This window comes from Schistocerca piceifrons, chromosome 2, assembly GCF_021461385.2.
Source record: "Schistocerca piceifrons isolate TAMUIC-IGC-003096 chromosome 2, iqSchPice1.1, whole genome shotgun sequence".
NCBI classification, from domain to species: Eukaryota; Metazoa; Arthropoda; class Insecta; order Orthoptera; family Acrididae; genus Schistocerca; species Schistocerca piceifrons.
In genome coordinates, this window is record NC_060139.1 from 1,060,331,157 (window position 1) to 1,060,355,282 (window position 24,126).

A 24,126-nucleotide genomic window follows, 5' to 3' on the forward strand; every position below is an offset into this window, starting at 1 on the left:
CTATTTTTAGGTTTCAAGTTCACCTGTTGAAAAGACCCTTTAAGTAATTGATAACTCTGAGAAATCCACTTGAGCTGTAAATGATATTAGCAAGGCAATTTTCAGAGACCGATTTGACGTCCTGTACGAAGTGTAGCACCCGAAGATGTCGTGCTAATAAAATATCATTTACAACTTACACTGAGGTGACAGAAGTCTTGGGTTACCTCCTAAGATCATGTTGGACCTCCTTTTGCCTGGTGTATATATCAACTCAATGTTGCATGGATTCAGCAAGTCGTTGGAAGTCCCATGCAGAAATATTGAGCCACGCTGCTTCTATAACTGTCCATAACTGCGAAACTGTTGCTGGTGCAGGAGATTGTGCACCAACTGACCTCTCAATTATGTCTTGCATATGTTCTATGGGATTCATGTCTGGAGATCTGGGTGGCCAAGTCGTTTGCTCGACCTGCTTAGAATGGTTCAGTTGGAACCAAGGGCGTAGACCATTCCATGTAAATACAGTCCACACCATTATGGGGCCACCACCAGTTTGTAGAGTACTTTGTTGATAACTAGGTTCAATGGATTTGTGGGGTCTGCACCACACTCGAACCCTACCATCAGCTCTTACCAACTGGAATGAGGACTCATCTGACCAGGCCATAGTTTTCCAGTCATATAGGGGGTAACCAATATGGTCACGAGCCCAGGAGAGATTCTGCAGATAATACTGTGTTGTTAGCAAAGGCACTTGCATCAGTAATCTGCTGCCATAGCCCATTAACACCAAATTTTGCCACAGTGTCCTAATGGATACGTTTATTTTATGTCCCATGTTGATTTCTGCACTTACGTCACGCAATGTTGTTTGTCTGTTAGCGCTGATAACTCTACGCAAATGCTGCTGCTCTGTGTCATTAAATGAAGGCCCTTGGCCACTGCATTGTCCATGGTGAGCGGAAAGACTTACCTTAGGGGGAAAAAAGGACAGGTATACACTCGCACACACGCACATATCCATCCACACATACAGACACAAGCAGACATATTTAAAGGCCTTTAAATATGTCTGCTTGTGTCTGTATGTGTGGATGGATATGTGCGTGTGTATACCTGTCCTTTTTTCCCCCTAAGGTAAGTCTTTCCGCTCCCGGGACTGGAATGACTCCTTACCCTCTCCCTTAAAACCCACTTCCTTTCGTCTTCCCCTCTCCTTCCCTCTTTCCTGATGAGGCAACAGTTTGTTGCGAAAGCTTGAATTTTGTGTGTATGTTTGTGTTTGTTTGTGTGTCTATCGACCTGCCAGCGCTTTTGTTCGGTAAGTCACCTCATCTTTGGTTTTATATATAATTTTTCCCACGTGGAATGTTTCCTTCCATTATATTGATATCAAACTATATTTTTCTTCACATGCTTGAAAACACATTCATATTCTACATTGCTATGGGGTATTGTGACAGTAAAGAGCATCACTCTTGAAATTCGGTTATACTTAAGAAGTCCATCAGCTCCACGAACTCTAGATATTTAAGCCCAACTGGAATCACTTGAAGCACCTTGCAACCAAAGTGTCATCTACCTGAAGAGCTGTGAACTGCCTCTAAAGCTCATTCACCACCTCATCTGTAGTTTCATTCTCTTCCTTGCAACCAATGACAGGAAATTTTTTTGGGGCGGGGAGGGGGGGGGGACACCACACACAAATGGAACAAAACTGTGTATCTTCAATTTTGTTTAACCTAGAAAGTTGAGCATGTTTTTTTAACACATCATCCTTGTGTGGAAACTTGTTAATGATGTAGTCACAGGCGATACAAAAGTCGTTTCTCACCGACGAAAAGAAAATGGATTTTATCTGTATATTGGGGATCATTCAGTATGTTCGAAGTCTGAATGTCTTTGGTTTTGAATCAAGTTGCGCTCAACTTCAACCAATGAAAGCTTTTGGAAATTTTGGGCTTAAAAACTGCTTTAGCAACCCCATTAGAAGTTCTAAAACAAGATAAACTTGTGAGGAAGAAGCCTGACAGGCAACATTCGGTTTGTCAAATACAGGAATAGCCAAATGAAGGAAAGTGCAAACTGCCTTGTTCAAGTTTGAGGACAGGAACATATGAAAATTTTCCTTGTGTGATGTAGCAGAAGTCTTACTTTTTAGGATGGGTTTGTCACATTTGAGAGGAATATGTGTAGTAGCAGAATCAAGAATTCTCTTCTTCTGATACTCTTTGGATCCATTTTGTTCACCTCGAGGTATTGGGAAAGACGTAAAATTGTGGAAATGTTTTGGGTACATAATATTACTTCCTCCTTGAAGAAAAAAAGAAGTGGATTGCACTGGTCCAGTAGTATATTCAAACATCTGCCTAAAGATATCCTCCACTTAGTAGATACATGCTTCAGAATTTTTTAGCCTCTTGATTGTGCAAGTTCTGAAATTTCTGAAGGCGTTCTTTTCTTTCGATATTCTGCTCTACAAAATAAAGTATACCAACAAGGATCTCATCAATTTTAAGTGGTAATCTTCCAGCACCTTTTTCAGCTGCTGGATTAATCAGGTGGCAAATGCAAATGCAACATATGATGGCAAAACCTAGTTGAACTTCCTTCAGAACTGCTGAAACCCCATTTCTGTGTCCTATCATAACACGAGCACTGTCGGAAAAGAAAGCCACACAGTTTGCAGTTGGTATGTTATGAAAATTCAGCTGTGATAACATCAGGTTACCTATGTGTCACCCTATTGACTCCCCATCTAACGCTGGTATGGATAGCAAGTGCTCACTACTTTTTCCCACGGAGTATCATAGAATGCAACAACGAGAGGATACAACCTGGTATTTGTATGATTCCTTCCATCCTTTGCCAAAGAAATCAGTCCGTTCTGTAGGCACTTAACAAATTCAGATGATGCCTTTTTTGCTGATTTATTTACAATGCCTGCCATTTTTGTGCGATCACAGCTATTTTTCTTTGCAACTTCTGATGTGGGAAACATCATCTTAAATAAAGCACCAGCGAGATCAGCCGCACTTAAGGGCACATTGTGTCCCACCAAAAAGGAAGTAAACAGACACTTGGCCGTAATGCCATTGTCAATGCTTCCAGATTTGGCAAAAAGTGGTGATGATTTTCTTTTTATCTTCCTTCGATATTAGTGTCACTTACATGTCTACCACACTTCACATAATTATTTAAATCGTTTCTTCCACCATGTTGTTGTTGTTGTGGTCTTCAGTCCTGAGACTGGTTTGATGCAGCTCTCCATGCTAGTCTATCCTGTGCAAGCTTCTTCATCTCCCAGTACCTACTGCAACCTACATCCTTCTGAATCTGCTGAGTGTTTTGATCTCTTGGTCTCCCGCTACGATTTTTACTCTCCACGCTGCCCGCCAACGCTAAATTTGTGATCCCTTGATGCCTCAAAACATGTCCTACCAACCGATCCCTTCTTCTGGTCAAGTTGTGCCACAAACTTCTCTTCTCCCCAATCCTATTCAATACCTCCTCATTAGTTAAGTGATCTACCCACCTTATCGTCAGCATTCTTCTGTAGCACCACATTTCGAAAGCTTCTATTCTCTTCTTGCCCAAACTGGTTATCGTCCATGTTTCACTTCCATACATGGCTACACTCCATACAAATACTTTCAGAAACGACTTCCTGACACTTAAATCTATACTCGATGTTAACAAATTTCTCTTCTTCAGAAAAGATTTCCTTGCCATTGCCAGTCTACATTTTATATCCTCTCTACTTCGACCATCATCAGTTATTTTACTCCCTAAATAGCAAAACTCCTTTACTACTTTAAGTGTCTCATTTCCTAATCTAATACCCTCAACATCACCTGACTTAATTCGACTACATTCCATTATCCTCGTTTTGCTTTTGTTGATGTTCATCTTATATCCCCCTTTCGAGACACTGTCCATTCCGTTCAACTGCTCTTCCAAGTCCTTTGCTGTCTCTGACAGAATTACAATGTCATCGGCGAACCTCAAAGTTTTTACTTCTTCTCCATGAATTTTTCTTTTGTTTCCTTTACTGCTTGCTCAATATACAGATTGAATAACATCGGGGAGAGGCTACAACCCTGTCTCACTCCTTTCCCAACCACTGCTTCCCTTTCATGCTACATCTACATCTACATTGATACTCCGCAAGCCACCCAACGGTGTGTGGCGGAGGGCACTTTACGTGCCACTGACATTACCTCGCTTTCCTGTTCCAGTCGCGTATGGTTCGCGGGAAGAACGACTGTCTGAAAGCCTCCGTGCGCGCTCTAATCTCTCTAATTTTACATTCGTGATCTCCTCGGGAAGTATAAGTAGGGGGAAGCAATATATTCGATACCTCATCCAGAAACGCACCCTCTCGAAACCTGGCGAGCAAGCTACACCGCGATGCAGAGCGCCTCTCTTGCAGAGTCTGCCACTTGAGTTTATTAAACATCTCCGTAACGCTATCACGGTTACCAAATAACCCAGTGACGAAACGCGCCGCTCTTCTTTGGATCTTCTCTATCTCCTCCGTCAACCCGACCTGGTACGGATCCCACACTGATGAGCAATACTCAAGTATAGGTCGAACGAGTGTTTTGTAAGCCACCTCCTTTGTTGATGGACTACATGCCCCTCGACTCTTATAACTGCCATCCGGTTTCTGTACAAATTGTAAATAGCCTTTCGCTCCCCGTATTTTACCCCTGCCACCTTCAGAATTTGAAAGAGAGTATTCCAGTTAACGTTGTCAAAAGCTTTCTCTAAGTCTACAAATGCTAGAAACGTAGGTTTGCCTTTTCTTAATCTTTCTTCTAAGACAAGTCGTTAGGTTAGTATTGCCTCACGTGTTCCAACATTTCTACGGAATCCAAACTGATCTTCCCCGAGGTCCCCTTCTACTAGTTTTTCCATTCGTCTGTAAAGAATTCGCGTTAGTATTTTGCAGCTGTGACTTATTAAACTGATAGTTCGGTAATTTTCACATCTGTCAACACCTGCTTTCTTTGGGATTGGAATTATTATATTCTTCTTGAAGTCTGTGGGTATTTCGCCTGTCTCATACATCTTGCTCACCAGATGGTAGAGTTTTGTCATGACTGGCTCTCCCAAGGCCATCAGTAGTTCTAATGGAATGTTGTCTACTCCCGGGACCTTGTTTCGACTCAGGTCTCTCAGTGCTCAGTCAAACTCTTCACGCAGTATCTTATCTCCCATTTCATCTTCATCTACATCCTCTTCCATTTCCATAATATTGTCCTCAAGTACATCGCCCTTGTATAAACCCTCTATATACTCCTTCCACCTTTCTGCCTTCCCTTCTTTGCTTAGAACTGGGTTGCCATCTGAGCTCTTGATATTCATACAAGTGGTTCTCTTTTCTCCAGAGGTCTCTTTAATTTTCCTGTAGGCAGTATCTATCTTACCCCCTAGTGAGACAAGCCTCTACATCCTTACATTTCTCCTCTAGCCATCCCTGCTTAGCCATTTTGCACTTCCTGTCTATCTCATTTTTGAGACGTTTGTTTTCCTTTTTGCCTGCTTCATTTACTGCATTTTTATATTTTCTCCTTTCATCAATTAAGTTCAATATTTCTTCTGTTACCCAAGGATTTCTATTAGCCCTCGTCTTTTTACCTACTTGATCCTCTGCAGCCTTCACTACTTCATCCCTCAGAGCTACCCATTCTTCTTCTACTGTATTTCTTTCCCCCATTCCTGTCTATTGTTCCCTTGTGCTCTCCCTGAAACACTCTACAACCTCTGGTTCTTTCAGTTTATCCAGGTCCCATCTCCTTAAATTCTCACCTTTTTGCAGTTTCTTCAGTTTCAATCTGCAGTTCATAACCAATATATTGTGGTCAGAATCCACATCTGCCCCTGGAAATGTCTTACAATTCAAAACCTTGTTCCTAAATCTCTGTCTTACCATTATATAATCTATCTGATACCTTTTAGTATCTCCAGGATTCTTCCAGGTATGATTCTTGAACCAAGTGTTCGCTATGATTAAGTTATGCTCTGCCCAAAATTCTACAAGGCGGCTTCCTCTTTCATTTCTCCCCCCCCCCCCCCCCCCCAATCCATATTCACCTACTATGTTTCCTTCTCTCCCTTTTCCTACTGATGAATTCGTCACCCATGACTATTAAATTTTCATCTCCCTTCACTACCTGAATAATTTCTTTTATCTCGTCATACATTTCATCAATTTCTTCATCATCTGCAGAGCTTGTTGGCATATAAACTTTTACTACTGTAGTAGGCATGGGCTTCGTGTCTATCTTGGCCACAATAATGCGTTCACTATGCTGTTTGTAGTAGCTAACCCGCACTCCTATTTTTTTATTCATTATTAAACCTACTCCTGCATTACCCCTATTTGATTTTGTATTTGTAACCCTGTAATCACCTGACCAAAAGTATTGTTCCTCCTGCCACGAACTTCACTAATTCCCACTATATCTAACTTTAACCTATCCATTTCCCTTTTTAAATTTTCTAACCTACCTGCCCGATTAAGGGATCTGACATTCCACGCTCCGATCCGTAGAACGCCAGTTTTCTTTCTCCTGATAACGACGTCCTCTTGAGTAGTCCCCGCCCAGAGATCCGAATGGGGGACTATTTTACATCCGGAATATTTTACCCAAGAGGACGCCATCATCATTTAATCATACAGTAAAGCTGCATGTCCTCGGGAAAAAATACGGCTGTAGTTTCCCCTTGCTTTCAGCCGTTTGCAGTACCAGCACAGCAAGGCCGTTTTTGTTAATGTTACAAGGCCAGATCAGTCAATCATCCAGACTGTTGCCCCTGCAACTACTGAAAAGGCTGCTGCCCCTCTTCAGGAACCACATGTTTGTCTGGCCTCTCAACAGATACCCCTCCGTTGTGGTTGCACCTACGGTACGGCCATCTGTATCGCTGAGGCACGCAAGCCTCCCCACCAACGGCAAGGTCCATGGTTCACCATGTGCAATATTAATATCACACTCCTGTATTCTGCAAAAGGCAAATTTTTCTCCCTTTCTTGATTTATATACACACGGGAAATCAACAGAATATTATTCTTTAAATATCAGGAAGTACTGTTTCTTATTGGATTTATTCATGAATAACAACAGGAATACAGAGAACGAAAATGCCTCAGAACACATATCTCGATATGTACTGTAACATCAAAAGGAACCTGAAGCACTGAATGTCACATACAATTATAAACACTCAAGGCGATCAAACACTTCACTGAAACATGTCGAAGCGCACAAAGTCTTAAACCACTAAATGAACAGGACACCAATCTCGTGATCAAGGAATATGCACATGGTAAAACACACACACACACACACACACACACACACACACACACACACACACACACACACAGGAACAAATATAATTAGTCCGCATGTAGTCAATGAATATCACAACAAGAGAACAGAGCGGAACAAAGAATTTGAGGGGCAGAACCTGTCAACACACAAGAGGCACATGGAAGAACTGTTATTCCGGCTTTCCAGTGACACAAACACCACATGGTGAAAAGTACCAATCACATAAAAGAATGAGTTATTGACTATCTTAGACTGGCCTTCGACACACACAAACAATTGATTGTTGGAAGTAGGGTGAGTATCTAACATTAATGTTTCAAATTTTTGTCCGCCAAGTCGAAAAATAACACAGTCCATCTGTAAAACCGAAAAATGCTGCGGTTTCTGTAAATTTTAATGATGGCCCGGTACCATCAATGTCAGATGCTGTTGTAGTGCTCAATTTTATACCTGCAACTTACATACATTTGAGCTTGCTTACTATATTCAAGCTTCGGTCCCTCTCTAGAATTTTAACACCCCACAACTTAACTTAGTCACAATGTTTCAAAGTTATTTTCTAGCAGGTTACACTCAGAACCTCTTCATTAGTTATTCAAACTACCTATATAATATCCTGCATTACTCTGTAACATCACATTTCAAAAGCTAGGGAGACGTGGTCACATGTATTGGACTGTACTTACTGTTGAAAATTTGAAGCTGAATAACAGGAATGTACATAACATCTATGGCCCAGTTTTCGCACTGCTAACTGTAGAAAGAAGTATTGTATACAACTTGTATAGACTTTTAAACTGAACGATTACTTTTTCCAATCAGATAATAATATCTGAGCAATAACATTAACACCACGACTACTACACCAGGAGATAGAACATTCTGAAAGAATTTTAAAAACAAAAAATCTACTGATTATGACAATATATCAGCACATCATAGTGTGTTCTTTTGAGTTGTCAGTTATTTGCGTCATCAAACAAGGTAAAGTCCAGGTTGGAATGTCGACAATATTATGTAAAAGATCTATTGTTACTCACCATAAAGATGATATGCTGAGTTGCAGACAGGCACAACAAAAAGACTGTTTCACAATGAGCTTTCAGCCAACGCACCTTCTGAAAGGAAAACACACTCACACTCACACACACACACACACACACACACACACACACACACGCACACGCACACGTACACGTACACGTACACGTGCACACGTGCATCCTCTGCCTCCCGCCAGAACGCAGCAACATCAAAATGGTAGCAGCAATTTGATGTGGGGTGGGGAGGGGGAGAGGGAAGGATGACAGGGCAGAGAGAGAAGCATGTACTGCCTGAAAGGCCGTACAGGTACCAGCTGCTGGCAAGACTATGTTGATGCTGCCAGCAGAAAAGGAAACCAGCAAAGAGTGATAAGACTGGTGAGTTTGTTGGCAGAGAGCAAGTGCAATAAGGGTCAACTCACATGAATTCGGAGGAAGTTTTAGGACAGAGAGGGTGGAAACAGTTGTGTGGAGGGACAGTAGGTTATCATAGGTTTAGACCGGGATAATTTGGGGAGCAGGGAATGTGTGTAAGGATAACTCCCGTCTGCACAGTTCAGAATAGTGAATGGTTGAGGGCAGGAGCCAGATGGCCCGACTTGTGAAACAGCCATTAAAATCAAGCCTGGTATATGTTCAGCTGCATGTAGTGCCTAGTATGATTATCAACAAGTTCTCCACCAGCATGAATGACCACCACCAAACTGCGGCCATGAGAAAAGTGGATGACCCTGTGGCACAACATGCAGCTAAAGATAACATGCTTGTTTTCAATGGCTGCTATCCCTACAACATGTTCTCAGCTCCTGAAATTGCCCTGACCTCAATCTAAGGTGATCTACTATCCCCATATCCTCCACATGACAGTTTCCACCCCCTTTTGTCCTATCCCCTACTCCCAGTTCATGTCCCTTCACCCTTACTGTGCACTGCTCTCTGCTAACGTACCAACCAGTCTTGCCCCCTTTTCTGCCCCCCCCCCTCCCCCTGCGCCCACCAAACCCAACCGTGTCCCAACACTGCACCTGGCTGCCTTGTCTAGCACTATCTAGTCCCTGCGCATTCTGCCAGGCAACACTAATTTCTCACACCCACAGTACCTTATACACATTCCAAATTGCTGCTTCCATTCAACACAACTGCTTCTGGCCGGAGATAGCGATCGTTGTGCACGATGTGTGCCTGCCTACATGAATATTATATTTGTGTGTGTGTGCGTGTGTGTGTTTTTCTGAAGAATGCTTTGGCTGAAACCTCAATATGTAACATTCTTTTTGTTGTGCCTGTCTGCAACTCAAAGTCTCATTTTTACAGTGAGTATCTCATTTTCATAATACTTGTGTAACCAGTAATTTATTACTGGATGGAAAAATACAGGCTGAGAAATTAGGGCATTAACATATTAGTTGAATGTATCAACTACTACTTGGTATAATTATTAGCACACCTGACATATTTAAATTTGTATAAGGCATGAAGGAAAAATGACCAATAGGATTTCTCTGATAATTTTCTCCTCTTATTATTATAATTTCTATATGAGATATATAATCGAGACAGTAGAGCTGCTGAACAGTTCAACTCTTCTAATATCTGCTCTATAAATTTGTTAAACAACATTATGCCAGAACACAGAACCTTTCATTTAACTATTCCTAGAGGGAGGAAGGGCGATTAGGGTTTAATGCCATGTCTATTCCTTGAAAACCTTTGATTTTCTTATGATCCTAGCAGTTCATCTCATGTAACTAAGAACCCCTAAAGATGGAGCAGCATCCCGAACTTCATGCATGTACATGGTTTGCTCAACAGATGTGCTGCAGTCCCCCAAATTCATCTCACTAATAATTCTTTCATTCGAGTTCCCTATTACTGATTTCTCATGTTTGTCCCATTTTATACAACTTCGCAGTATTATTCCTAGGTATTCAAATGCTCTCACAGGCTTAATAAACCTACTAATGTTGTTATCAGAAACTACTGGGTTCTTTATCTTTTTATGGGTGATATCTTGTATTCATCATCATTTAAATAGCACTTTTGTTCAGCCCATCTCTCTCTCTCTCTCTCTCTCTCTCTAACCCCCCCCCCCCCCCCCCTCCCACCACAAATTACTTAGTTGTATCAGTCGAAAGTTATTCAAGCAATTAAAATTTAAGATACTTCATATCATTTTCAAAAAGACTGCTTTTCTTCTGCACATTTAGTTTAAATTTACTAACTTGTTTTAAAACTAGTACTGGGCTAAACTGTACAAAATGCAACTACCTCCAGCTCGATTCCCAGGTTCTCTGTTCCGTATTGCCCACTGCATTGATTGAGGAGCAAGATTGCTACGGTTACCATGTCCTGTGTTTGAACTGAAACAGAAAAACCAAATGCCAGGTACAGAAATAAAAATTAATAATACCATATGTTAACAGTGACACGAGGAAAGACAACTGACTGTATAAAGAAGGTATTGTGCAGTTAACAATAAAATGCACTCCATGCTGCTTTGAATTTCCTCTACAGGACGAGCGGTCTTTCGTCGCGTCAATTTTTGTATTCCATGCAATAATTTCAGTTCACATTTCTACAACATATTCTCATTAATATCTTAACCTCAATATGCCAAGTTAAGTTTTAATGCTCTTAGTAAATCCAAAACCTAATAAAATGGACAAGAAAGCCCGAATGTGGACTACTTAGTTGAGTCATTCCATGTCAAGGGGACTGGGGGGCCCCACTCGACCATCTCCAAATCTAATGAAATAGGGTGTGAAGGTTCTATATGGTATTTGATGGTTCTATACCAAATTTTGGTTCAGTATCTTAAGTGACTGAACTTCTAGGGGCTTCAGAAGAAAGGGTTACTCATCTTCGCATCACATACCAAGGTGAAACTGACCCAAATTTGCAAGGCTCTATTAAACGTTCTAGCAAATAGTTTGTAATTTGTTTTAATATACATAGACAACTTTTTATGGTGACTCACACCATGGCAAAAATCTGGGATTTAGACAAATATAAATATAGAAACAAGCCACTAGAATGGCTAAAAAATTCGTCACGCTATTCCGAGAACCAAGATTTGACCGACCACTGCTACTTTTAACCAATCACAATAAAACTTCAGAGGGTTGTTCCTATCTATGATGTCTATATATGGATAAAATTTAACAAACATTGGATGCCTAGACAAAAAGATATGCATCTGCAAAATTGGCCAAAATTTTCTACATGCAAATTTTAGGGCAATTTTGGGGGTTAATATCTCAGCTGTGTCTTCCTCAATCTGTTTTTTCTTATCACAACTGGAAAGAGAATGTTTTAAGTTTTCAAAGCTATATTGTTTAATTTCTGGATCTTGCATACTGTTGAGTAAAAACACGTTTCAAAACATATTATTGTAGCACTTCGAGAAGACTGATAGTGAAATATTTCGCTCAATGAGTCCAATAATTAATTGTTTTTATTCGAGTATATAAATCAGTTTCAAACATTGATTTGTGACATAAAACAGATATTACACACAACACAGAAAATTTGCAAAACAAAAACACTGGAGTCAGTTCCATTTTTGATTATTTTTTTTGGGCCACTTCGTGTCTACATTTGGTACAAATTTTTTGACCAGGTTTGAAAACTTCAAAGTCTTCTGCAGAAACTGAAATTTTGTCATCAACAAGGTATTATGGTACGGACAAATTTGGGCATCTTCAGTAAAATCAAGCCCAGACCTAAGTCACAGAAACTCCACGTCCACTGGTAACATTTCCATAACTGATTATAGTTGACTTTTGTCATAATAGAAGGTGATGACATGACAATCTGCTCCATCTGATCCACCAAAGTAGCGGGGTACAACAATGTTCTCTTGGTTCAGTTTATACAAAATTTTATTAACCCATAATGGACAGTTTTGAAAACTAATGAGACACTACAATTACACATTTTTTGATTTACAACTTGAAATTGTATTAATTTTTTGTACTTATTGATAATTCATTTTCCCTACTTTTGATAGGTATTCTTACTTATCAAGTTGCAAGATACAGAAATCAAACAATATAGCTTTGAAAAATTAAAACATGCTCTTTCCTGTTGTGATAAGAAAAAACAGATTGAACAAGACACAGTTGAGGTACTGACCCCCAAAAATGCCCTAAAATTTGCCCGTAGAAAATTTTGGCCAGCTTTGAAGATGTCTGTCTTTAAATTTGGTCCACATATACCCATCATAGGTCACTCTGAAGTTTTGGTGTGGTTGGTTCGTATGAGAAGTAGTAGTCATCGGTCAAACCTTGGCTCTCAGAATAACGCAACAAACTTTTTAGCCACTTTAGAGGCTTGTATCTATATTTATGTGTGGCTAAAATCCCAGATTTTTGCCATAGTGTGATTCAGTATAAAAAGTTGTCTATGTATTTTAAAGCAAATGATCAAATGTTTTTTTTTTTTAAAAAGGCCTAGCAATCTTGGCACATTTGCAACTTTGTATGTGATGTGAAGGTGAGTAGCCTCTCTTTTAAAGCCCCTAAAAATTCAACCACTGAAGACACTGGATTGAATTTTGGTATATAACCATCAAATACCATACAGAACCTTCTCACCAAATTTCTTTAGATTTGGAGATGGTCGAATGGGGAAACTTTTAAATATCGTGTCCCTTTGATGTGGAATAACCCAGCTGTTACTGACTTTAAATAACAATACTGAGTCGAAACATGTACTGTGTTTTGATAACTTGTGTTGTTGCATAACAAAAGTGACTGATAAAGAATACCAAGAAGAGAGAATGTGAAATCATCAAGAACAATGGAGTGTTACTTGTTGGAGACTGTGTAATTAGATATTCTACACGGCTATGTGACGTAAGTTGTATTCTACAGGAGTAAGTAGCATAATCATCATTGTCACACTATTGAAACTATTAATTTCTGTTCATCCTAGGGAAAATTATCTATAAATCAAAACACCACACGTTTTGATAAAAGTATGAAAACCATCTAACAATGAATATGTAAGTCTGAAATGAAAAGCAATTTGTTGCTGTTGACTGCTGTACCTTATAAACATTCTGTATCAAATTCATGAATATAGTGGCATTATTAATAAAAGTCAGTATTGCAGTATTTCAAGATGTGGACAAATAAGGATTTATCTACAACTTGAGCAAGAAAAAACTGCAGAACTTGCCCAATAGCAACAAACATGTAAGTACACTGCCAAAAACATGGGCATTTGACTGCAATTTCTGAAGCAACAGCTTAATAATTATTCTTCAAATAATGGAGTTTTCAAATAAATTCTCAATAATTAGAAAATAAATGATATTGCACTATGCACAAACAATAAACTTTTTAGATGCAAGTGAAGAGTTGGGTCCAATATATTGACAATTCACAGTTCTGTCATTTCTGTTCTCAGCTGCTGCTTCAAGAAAGAGATACCAACAATATTCATGAAGAAAAAGATGTAGAAGTCCATCCACGCAGTTGTGAAGAACAGTCTCCCGTAGATCATATTCATAGTGAAATTTGTTATGAGACATCTAGAAGTTGCTCACACTAGTTCATAAATACATCAATAAAACTGCATGTTGACCAATTATAAATTTTCCCTTAACCTTTTACTTCTATTCAACAATTCAGTTACAGTATACTAGCTGTTACGAGAAGCATCAATGCAATTCTTACTGTGCCAAAGTTAAGACTCACTAGAAGACAGAAATGATCATTTCTCCTTTTACTTACTTCAATCACTGATTATATTCATACTGATTGTTTATAACTAATTTCTTCAGTTAATACGTGTTCTGTGCAGCTGAGGTTAAAACTCCCAGCTGATACAGAATGTGCTGCTTACAGTACAATATGTGCAATTCTCCACATAATCCCTTTTTTTTCCTGCTATGAATGCTTTCTCTTATTCTGTGTGACACCAGTGAACGGAAATACGTAAAATAACTTAATTTACTAATTTTCATGGCAAAAGAACTCAAACTTTTAGTTGCAGATCTAATACATAGTCTTTCTAGTGCTTTAATATGCACACCAAATCATACAGATCTCTACATCAGATAATGTTTCTTGCTGATGCATGACATTAATACTTAGTATTCATGAGAGCGCAAACGTGGACAAACTTTGTCCATCCTCTCCTTCCCCAAAGTTTTATCGGCCTCTTTGTAAGGTTCCATGGCACAAAAATAATACCGAAAGAAAAATGAATGAGAAAAAAGGACCAGCACAAAGGAACAATTCTTGTCTGCTAAGTTGCAAGAAAAAATAGCAAGGAGAGAGGAAGATCACTGTTTCAATGTCCCATCGAGAACAAGGTCATAAGAGACTGAGCACGAGCTCGGAAAAAGGAAGGATGGGGAATCAAATCGCCCACACCCTTTCAAGGAACCATCTTCACATCTGTCTTAAGCAATTTAGGAAAATCTAAATTCGAATGGTTGGACGGGGATTTTAACAGTTGTCCTCCCGCATGGAATCCTGTGTGCTAACCACTGAAGCATCTTATTCAGTAAAATGGCAAGAAATGGCAGGACAACAGACGTTCTTGTTTAGTCTCACCAGTCGGCGATATGGCACCAATAATAAGGTAACAGTCAAATAATTTTGGAATATGTAAAAACTCATGAAACAGTATTGATGTAGCGTCGTTGACAGGCACACAGATACGGATGAAATAATCACTAACTTTCAGACAAATCCAAGTTTCCAGTCTCATTTGTGCACTTGTCAATGACTCGATGCCTCTACTATTCAGTGGGTTGTTACCTTTATTACAACATTATTTATATTCTACAACAGATTTACACACCATATCAAAACAGTCAATTATACAGTAAAGGATAAGATAAAACCGTGTGCCAAACCAGAACATCAGCCTGGGTACCCCCTTTTCATGTGCAGTGCATGACCTGAGAACACCTTACAGGACAACTTGCCCTCAAGCTCCTCACTCACTCCTAAGTAGACACTTTCCAATGATGGTGCAAGACTAACACCTACAAGGGCACATATAGGACAGTGAGTTTGATATCTCTGTTACTCCTAGAGTTAACACACGATCAAATTAGCCTACACTTAATGAAGGACACATTTTGTAGATTCAGGTTTACAAATTATAACTGCATGCTGGAGCAGGACAAGAAGCACAGATAGAATGTTAAAGGTAGGTAACCAGATGTGAGTACTTGGACAAAGTTTCTACATTCACAGACAACCAATACTAAGAAAAGCTAACAGCAATACAAACACAACAACAAAATAACATGTAAAGCCAGTATGTGTAATCAGATACATTTAGCCACTTGTACCTAAAGGAGTGGTGGAAAGACTGCCGAATGAGATTCAGCAAACAAGTGAGAACTCAGGGAATTTTAAACGAAATGTACAGACGCACTGCAACAACATAAGGCAAGAATTCTGACTTTCTATTGCTGAATAACGTGTCTAAATGTGGGAGATGATATAGCTGCATTCATTCATTCAAGTAAAATTTCAATGCAGATCAGGACTTCATGTACACACCAAGTTACTAAGTATCATTGGGAAGTGCAACTTATGTATTCTAAAGGAATATATGTAAAGGCATGCTGTATGTATTATATGGGGCTGTATAATAATTGTTTTACTATCTGCAACATGAACAGTAGAAAAAAAATGCAACACAATTTTACGTTATATCTTTTGGTGTAATGGTGAATTCACTACGGAATTTGCCGCATATTGTTCCTGTCATTTGTACCTTTCTTTCAGTATTTGCACATCAAAATAAATTACTGTTTACGGTTAAAGTAGACAACAGTAGCTTAAAGTAGACAACATTACATTAGAACTACTGACAGCCTTGGACGATCCAATCCTGACAAAACTCTACCATCTGGTGAGCAAGATGTATGAGACAGGCGAAATACCCTCAGACTTTAGGAAGAATTTAATAATTCCAATCCCAAAGAAAGCAGGTGTTGACAGATGTGAAAATTACTAAACTATCAGTTTAATAAGTCACAGCTGCAAAATACTAACACAAATTCTTTACAGACGAATGGAAAAACTGGTAGAAGCCGACCTCGGGGAAAATCAGTTTGGATTCCGTAGAAATGTTGGAACACGTGAGGCAATACTGACCCTACGACTTATCTTAGAAGAAATATTAAGGAAAGGCAAACCTACATTTCTAGCATTTGTAGACTTACAGAAAGCTTTTGACAATGTTGATTGGAATACTCTCTTTCAAATGCTGAAGGTGGCAGAGGTAAAATACAGGGAATGAAAGGCTATTTACAATTTGTACAGAAACCAGATGGCAGTTATAAGAGTCGAGGGGCACGAAAGGGAAGCAGTGGTTGGGAAGGGAGTGAGACAGGGTTGTAGCCTCTCCCCGGTGCTATTCAATCTGTATATTGAACAAGCAGTAAAGGAAACTAAAGAAAAATTCGGAGTAGGTATTAAAATCCATGGAGAAGAAATAAAAACTTTGAGGTTCACCAATGACATTGTAATTCTGTCAGAAACAGCAAAGGATGTGGAAGAGTAGTTGAACGGAATGGACAGTGTCTTGAAAGGAGGGTATAAGATGACATCAACAAAAGCAAAACGAGGATAATGGAATGTAGTCGAATTAAGTCGGGTGATGCCGAGGGAATTAGATTAGGAAATGAGACACTTACAGTAGTAAAGGAGTTTTGCTATTTAGGGAGTAAAATAACTGATGATGGTCGAAGTAGAGAGGATATAAAATGTAGACTGGCAATGGCAAGGAAAGCGTTTCTGAAGAAGAAAAATTTATTAACATCGAGTATAGGTTTAAATGTCAGGAAGTCGTTTCTGAAAGTATTTGTATGGAGTGTAGCCATGTATGGAAGTGAAACATGGACGATAACCAGTTTGGACAAGAGGAGAATAGAACCTTTCGAAATGTGGTTTTACAGAAGAATGCTGGATTAGATGGGTAGATCACATAACTAATGAGGAGGTACTGAATAGGATTGGGGAGAACAGGAGTTTGTGGCATAACTTGACTAGAAAAAGGGATCGGTTGGTAGGACATGTTCTGAGGCATCAAGGCATCACCAGTTTAGTATTGGAGGGCAGCGTGGATGGTAAAAATCGTAGAGGGAGACCAAGAGATGAATACACAAAGCAGATTCAGAAGGATGTAGGCTGCAGTAGGTACTGGGAGATGAAGAAGCTTGCACAAGACAGAGTAGCATACAGAGCTGCATTAAACCAGTCTCAGGACTTAAGACCACAACAACATGCTTAAAGTTACAGTTAACATATTAGAAATCAATGTTATTATCTGAACCACACCTTCTCCTCTCCAACTGTTCATCTGCCAAGGCAAATTCTTCTGTATCATGTTCGTCAGATTCACCAGCTTCTGATTCATCATCCTCCTGCTGACTAGACTCGGCAGAATCATCCTCTGGGAAAAGCAGCAATGAAGCAATACCTGCAACACTCCAGCAGCTGATCATCAATCTTCTTAATATCATGCAGTAATGGTACATAGAAACAAACAAATTTAATGATAAAGAACTAACAGAACCAAAGTATAAACTTGGCAAAACAACAAATGCTGATTATTGTGTTAGATAGTTGAAAGTGAAAGTCAATGAGCAACTGCACATCACTAATTACGTTTCAACGTAAGAAGCATAAAGGAAATGATAATTATCTTTGAATTCTTCTCCCAGTAATATAAAGGTAAAGAATACAAAGAAGACCTTTTGGGTGTGAGTCTATGCGTGTGCATACCAGACAGAATGTACCACTAGTTGAATGGGTATGTTGGAGTGTGTGTGTGTTTGGGTGTCTGCATGGTAGTGAGTGTGAATGGGGGAGTACTGTCTACTACAAAAAAGAACCAGAACTCTAAAGCTAATGAAACTGTTTCTGTCACATGTTTTCTATGCACCACATGTCTGTCTGCAATAGGTGAGCGGTTGGCTTTCTCTTATTTATGTACAGTTGAGAGGAACTGAACAAGGTGACAGCATTGGCTACGGCTAAAGGCAGTCATAAGCACCTGCACTAGATTAATGCAAAGTCAAAATACAACTTAATTTTTAATTTCAAAACAAACACAGCTGAGACTGTTGGCCTACCAGTCACAAAAAGTTGCACCACTAGTATTTTAGGGTGTTTGAACAGTGCTAGTATAAGTAATTCTGAACAAAAAATGTTATATGGACATAGGTACGCAAATGCTTCATTAAGTAGGTATGGGTATTGAAAGGAGCTTGAATTCTGCAAAATTGATGTGCATAACGTATACGCAATACAACTGTAATGTTACGTGATTTTCTTGCAACGCCGGCACATGCTATGTTTACACTATGCAACCTACCACGTATTATGGTCGTGTGACGTATGTAGTATAATCACCCGTTGTTTGTGCAGTTTCGTTGTGTAAGCCACATTGTGTAATGTACCGGTGACGGATCGATTAGCTGTGTAGTGTGTGGTGTTAACTGTGTTCGTACAGGAGCTGCAAACACTGCCACAAGTCTACAGTAGTGAGGAATACTCAGATATGGTGTATATTTATGGTGGTACCGCTGCAAGAGAAGAATACCACAGGCGCAATCTGACTCGGCGTTTACCTGATTGCATGGTTTACCAAACTGTTTCTCACTTTGGATGCAACAGGCTCTCTTCCAAGTAGATATTTTCTGTGCGAGTGCGCACGTCAACATACTATGCAAGAACAGGAAGAAATTATCGCAAGTGTTGAGGGAGTCCCAGTACGAGCATACAAAAAATGTCCCTGCATATGAATGTCCCACACACACACACTTGTATAGGAAACATTACATGCGGAAAACCTGTATCCATTTCACATACAGCGTGTCCAAAATCTCCATGTTGGCGACAATGCGCAACAACTTCAATTCTGTCACTGGGTGATTGAGAATAGTTATTTGCTTCCATACATACTATTCACTGACGAAGCCCAGTTTTCATGACATGGAATAAACAACACACACAATAATCATCGATGCTCATGGGAAAATACACACGCTTCAGTGGAAAGCAATTTACAAGTTCATTTGCCATAAATGTTTGGTGTGGCGTGATTGGTAACCTTTTGATAGATCCATTTATTATCAATCAATGATTGACGGGAGAGAGGTACCTGCGTTTTTTGAAATTCATTTGTGGAACTATTGGAAGACGTTCCTTTAGCCAAGCAAACTGGAATGTACTTTCAACATGACAGTGCCCCTCCACATCTTACCTTACGTGTGAGGGACCGTCTGAACCATACCTACCCTAATTGCTGGATTGGCCATGGCGGTGCAATTAACTAGCCTCCAAGGTCACCTGACCTTACACCTTTAGATTTCTGTTTATAGGGCTGGATGAAATCAGATGTGCACAAAGTGAAGGTAAATACCTGAGATGAACTGCTTCATCACATGGACACTGCTGAATCAGGGTGTACACGTGGACAAGGAAGAAAAATTCTAAGATTTTTCTCAGATTTCCCGGTCAAAAATACTTTCTCCTGGGTGAAAACACACTTTTTCCGTGTTAAGTGATAGTATATTTTCCCTTATCAATCCTTTGAATTGTTAAGGTTTTACACATGGGCGTAGAATTTCCCAGCACTTTAGAAAACGAAACTCAGAGAAAAAGATGCGTTTTGGAAATAATGATCAACAAGAACCAAATAATAGACTGCGTATGATAGAACATAGTTCTGAACTTGAGTTAGTCGAAAATTTTTCTCCGTTTGAAAATCTTTGCGGCCGCTTCTTTAGTACATCAAATTCTGCACAGAAATTAGAGTCACCTTAGATTTAAAAATCTAGTCAGTTGCCGTACTTCATTTCTGACTGTGTCACTATTAGGCATAAGAATAATACGAATATAATCATGAAACGATACGTATATTCTTCCGCGTTTGCTGTTGTCTCACTCTAGTTTCGTAGTTTATTAGGCAGACAAGATTTAAATGAGATAGCAGCAAACACGAAAGAATACATGGCAAAATGTTTATATTCGTATTATTCTTATAGTGAAGAGAATACCGCATGTGATTCACATTTCATCAGGTTCCTATTAGCAACCATCTCTTCTCACAGGTAGGAAAAAATTCAGAATGTAAAGTTGGCCATATTGACAAACATCCCAAACAGTCTTGCCAGTCGGATTTTCGTATTACATTGAAATTCTTCTACATTCGAAGATGAACAATACGGAATTTGTATTTACCTCGTTGAATAATGTATGAAAATGCAGTGGTCGAAACTCGGGGCGGAGAAAAAAAGCTCGTCTTCCAACTTTTTTTAAAAAAAAAAAAATTATTTACTGACGCAGAGGTTTTGGCGCCAGTATTTATCTTTGTACCTACAAAGCATGCCTGTGTAGCGCTACATATATTCGACGGCAGAAGTTAGCTGTGGCGGCACCTACCAACATTTTTCAGAACTTCCGCTTGCTTTGCACTCGATTCTAAAGGCCCGTCCACACGCAACGATCTGTCTGCACAAATGTCTGCGCACATCACATCTGCGCAGACAGATCGTTGTGTGTGGACAGAAGATTTGCACCAACCTGAGGTGTGTGCAAACCTGGAAGTTGGAGTTGGAGGTTTGAGCGAAACCTCTCAAATCTGTGGGTTCAAACCACATCTGCGCAGACAAGTTGGAGTGTGTGGACAGGAGATCGCCGCAAATCTGGCGCGAAACAGCTGTTTGCTCAGTCTAGTGTTTGTATTTGTGCGCACAGGGCATTAAAGTGGCTGATACTCGTCAGTGTTCTCGAGAGTTTGTAAGTGAATTCATTGAAATATATAGAAACCACCCATGTTTGTGGAAGATTAAAAGTAAAGAATATAGTGACCGAGACAAAAAGACAGCACGATACAATGCTCTAATTGAAAAATTGCGGGCAGTTCACGCCTCGGCAAACAGAGAAACAGTAATAAAAAAAAAATTAAAAAAAATTCGTTGCGAACTGTTTACCGAAAAGAGTTAACCAAAGTTCAGAAATCTAGAAGATCTGGTGTAGGAGTAGATCAAGTATACCAGCCAACGTAATGGTATTTTGATCTGCTTGGCTTTCTTAAGGTTCGCCCTGCAAATCTCGCAGTAAATTTACGCGAGAAAACTGCTTTCGCTTTAGCAGCCACTGTCTACACCATTTTGACCGCTTTGTCTGTTTCCTGCGGTTGGTCTGAATGTTTTTTGCAAAACAAGTTGCGAACACAGTCTACAACAGAACTTCCTCCATTTCTATATTTCAAAATAAATGAATTAAATTTTTGACGTTTACGGGGAGCGTAGTCGCTTGCCACTGATATTTCTTTTCTACACCGACAGATGGCGGGCGAGTAGTAGATTGGGGTTTGTGTCGTGTGAACACACCACATTTGCAGCGATCTTTTGCATGTACAGACATCTGCGCCGATGTCTGCGCACACAGATCATTGCGTGTGGACCGGGCTTAAGCCGCAGGCGGTTTTTTGGATTACAAAAACCGGAAAAAAAGTGCGGCTTAGATTCGAGTAAATACGGTAGTTCAACTTACATAAAAGGATATTTACTTCGAAAGTAAAGCTTTTAGAACCACCTTTCGCAATATTTTCCCACGACCTGTTAGAAATAGGTTCGGTTCGTTTCAGCAGTTGCCAGAGCGCACATAACAGGCGCAGAAAGTCTGTATGTACACGTGTAAAACATTGAAAGATCATACATTATGTCACAAAAGAAAGAAGACATCAGAGGATACTCCAAGAGCATCGGAATTTCGTGAACCATAACTAAAGTGTGCACATTTAAAGTGCATACTTAAAAAGCACATTCCTATATCCAGATTGTCACTCAAGTAGACCTCGACCTGATATTAAGCTTTTCAGTGTGGTTTTCGGGATGTAAATTTTCTTGGAGCACCAGTACTGAATTATATCATGTTTGGTTCTTTATTATGACATAATGCCATATGTGCTAGAAGATGAAAATGTGCACTTGAAATGCAGCGAACAGTTGAAACTAGCCAGTACTGTGGAATTAAACATTTTGTTTCAAATACATTGACTTCCTCTGCGGAAAAGGTTAATAAATAATAAAAGTCAAATTTCTTTAGCAAACAGACAAAAATAACTTCATTGTTCTGCAAGGCGATTAATGCTGGACAGTCAGAAAGGTGGAAATAAAATAAAATCTGAAACTAATGACATATTTTAGCCTTCCAGAATTATGTCAATGTATTTTAATTCACTTGATAGCTCCCGGCCACAGATGTTTTGTTTACATTTGACGTGAGAGTAAACTAAGGGGAAACAGCAAAATCGCTAAATGTAAACACGGGTCACGTGAAGACTATCCACTATAACTCAGACTGCTCTGCGCATCAGCCTTGGATCTAAGATATTTGCGAACCGGAACAATAGTAAAAATAAGTAAATAAATAAAAATAATTAAAAAAAATCGAATTTTCAAAAATATGTTCATCTTGTAGTGCACATTTTTCTGAAAAGTCCTAAACATAAAACATATGTGTTCGAGAAAATGTAAAACTTGTTAATTGGTCTTAAGTGTGTTAGAGTGCATACAAAAATCTCGCAATTAATAGCGGATGGGATTATTTGTAATCGGGAGAACACGAACTCTTCAGAATATTTGCACTCTTTATTGTCTATCAGCTAATAACTTGCTGTTTTGTGCGACATAAAATTAAATATAGGATACGTAAAACCAATAAAGAAAAGAGACAAGCAATAAATTACACATTTCTTCAGTCCTTAGCTCCTAGCATTTTTTTTTTAATTTTTTTTTTGCTCTCTAATCTTGCTACAGCTTTACGTAACATGCTTTTCTTTCTGCGGAAGAATCTATTACCTCATCAAAGCTCGTCAAACGATTCACTACATGAAAAATCGAAATGCCGTTATCTAATACTGAAAAAGCCGTTAACACAAATAATATCCAAGACTGGCGTGGTTTCTCGATCTGGTTACATCTATTTTGACACTGTCTGCTAGATAAAACAAAAGAGGCCTTTCTAATATTGGAGCAATTTTGTAAGACACACCAAATAAATGACACTGTTTTGGCACAAGTGGCCATTTTTATAACACGACAGTGCCAATATCAAATGCCTGTTAGGCCTACTACAAGCAAAAATAGTTTCACATTTCATTCAGGCCGGCTGGTGTGGCCAAGCGGTTCTAGGCACTCCAGTCTGTATCCGCGCGACCATTATGGTCGCAGGTTCGAATCCTGCCTTGGGCATGGATGTGTGTGATGTGCTTACGTTAGTTAGGTTTACGTGGTTCTAAGTTCTAGGGGACTGATGACCTCAGATGTTAAGTCCCATAGTGCTCAGAGCAATTTGAACCATTTCGTTCATACGCACCAGTTTCTCAAGCATGAGATCGAAAAGTAGTATTAAGAAATTTTTATATAAATTTGGAATCATCTTATTCTTCCATAACTTGTGTGATGTCCCCATTTCTTCTCTTTCCTCGTTCTAACAAACAATCTTGCCATCACCAATTCTGCAGCTATTCCTACCACTGTCAAAATTTGTTCGCTGATTAATTTCACTAACCCTGCCAGAATCACAGATTTAGTTATCCCGCAATTGTTTTCTGGTTAGGTGTTACTACGTGTTCATACAACACGTTTTCCGCGTTACTTCCAGAATAGAACTTAAGCGGCTGCTAGCTGGGGACTGTACAACTGGTCCTTACTAGTGTAGCGATCATTTGCAAACAAAATCAACCACATAATCAGACAGTGATTG

The 24,126-nt window shown here is 39.4% G+C and overlaps 1 protein-coding gene across 1 annotated transcript in view; it reads right to left on the reverse strand.

The window, feature by feature from the left end:
• The window catches only part of LOC124777488 (E3 ubiquitin-protein ligase UBR5), a 344,177-nt gene that overhangs the window by 116,466 nt on the left and 203,585 nt on the right, over positions 1-24,126 (reverse strand). The window contains exons 28-29 of the mRNA XM_047252926.1: positions 17,683-17,824; positions 10,637-10,728 (exon numbers count right to left, since the gene is read on the reverse strand). Coding sequence (XP_047108882.1) covers positions 10,637-10,728; positions 17,683-17,824 — 234 coding nt within the window. The remainder of the gene's footprint in view (positions 1-10,636; positions 10,729-17,682; positions 17,825-24,126) is intronic.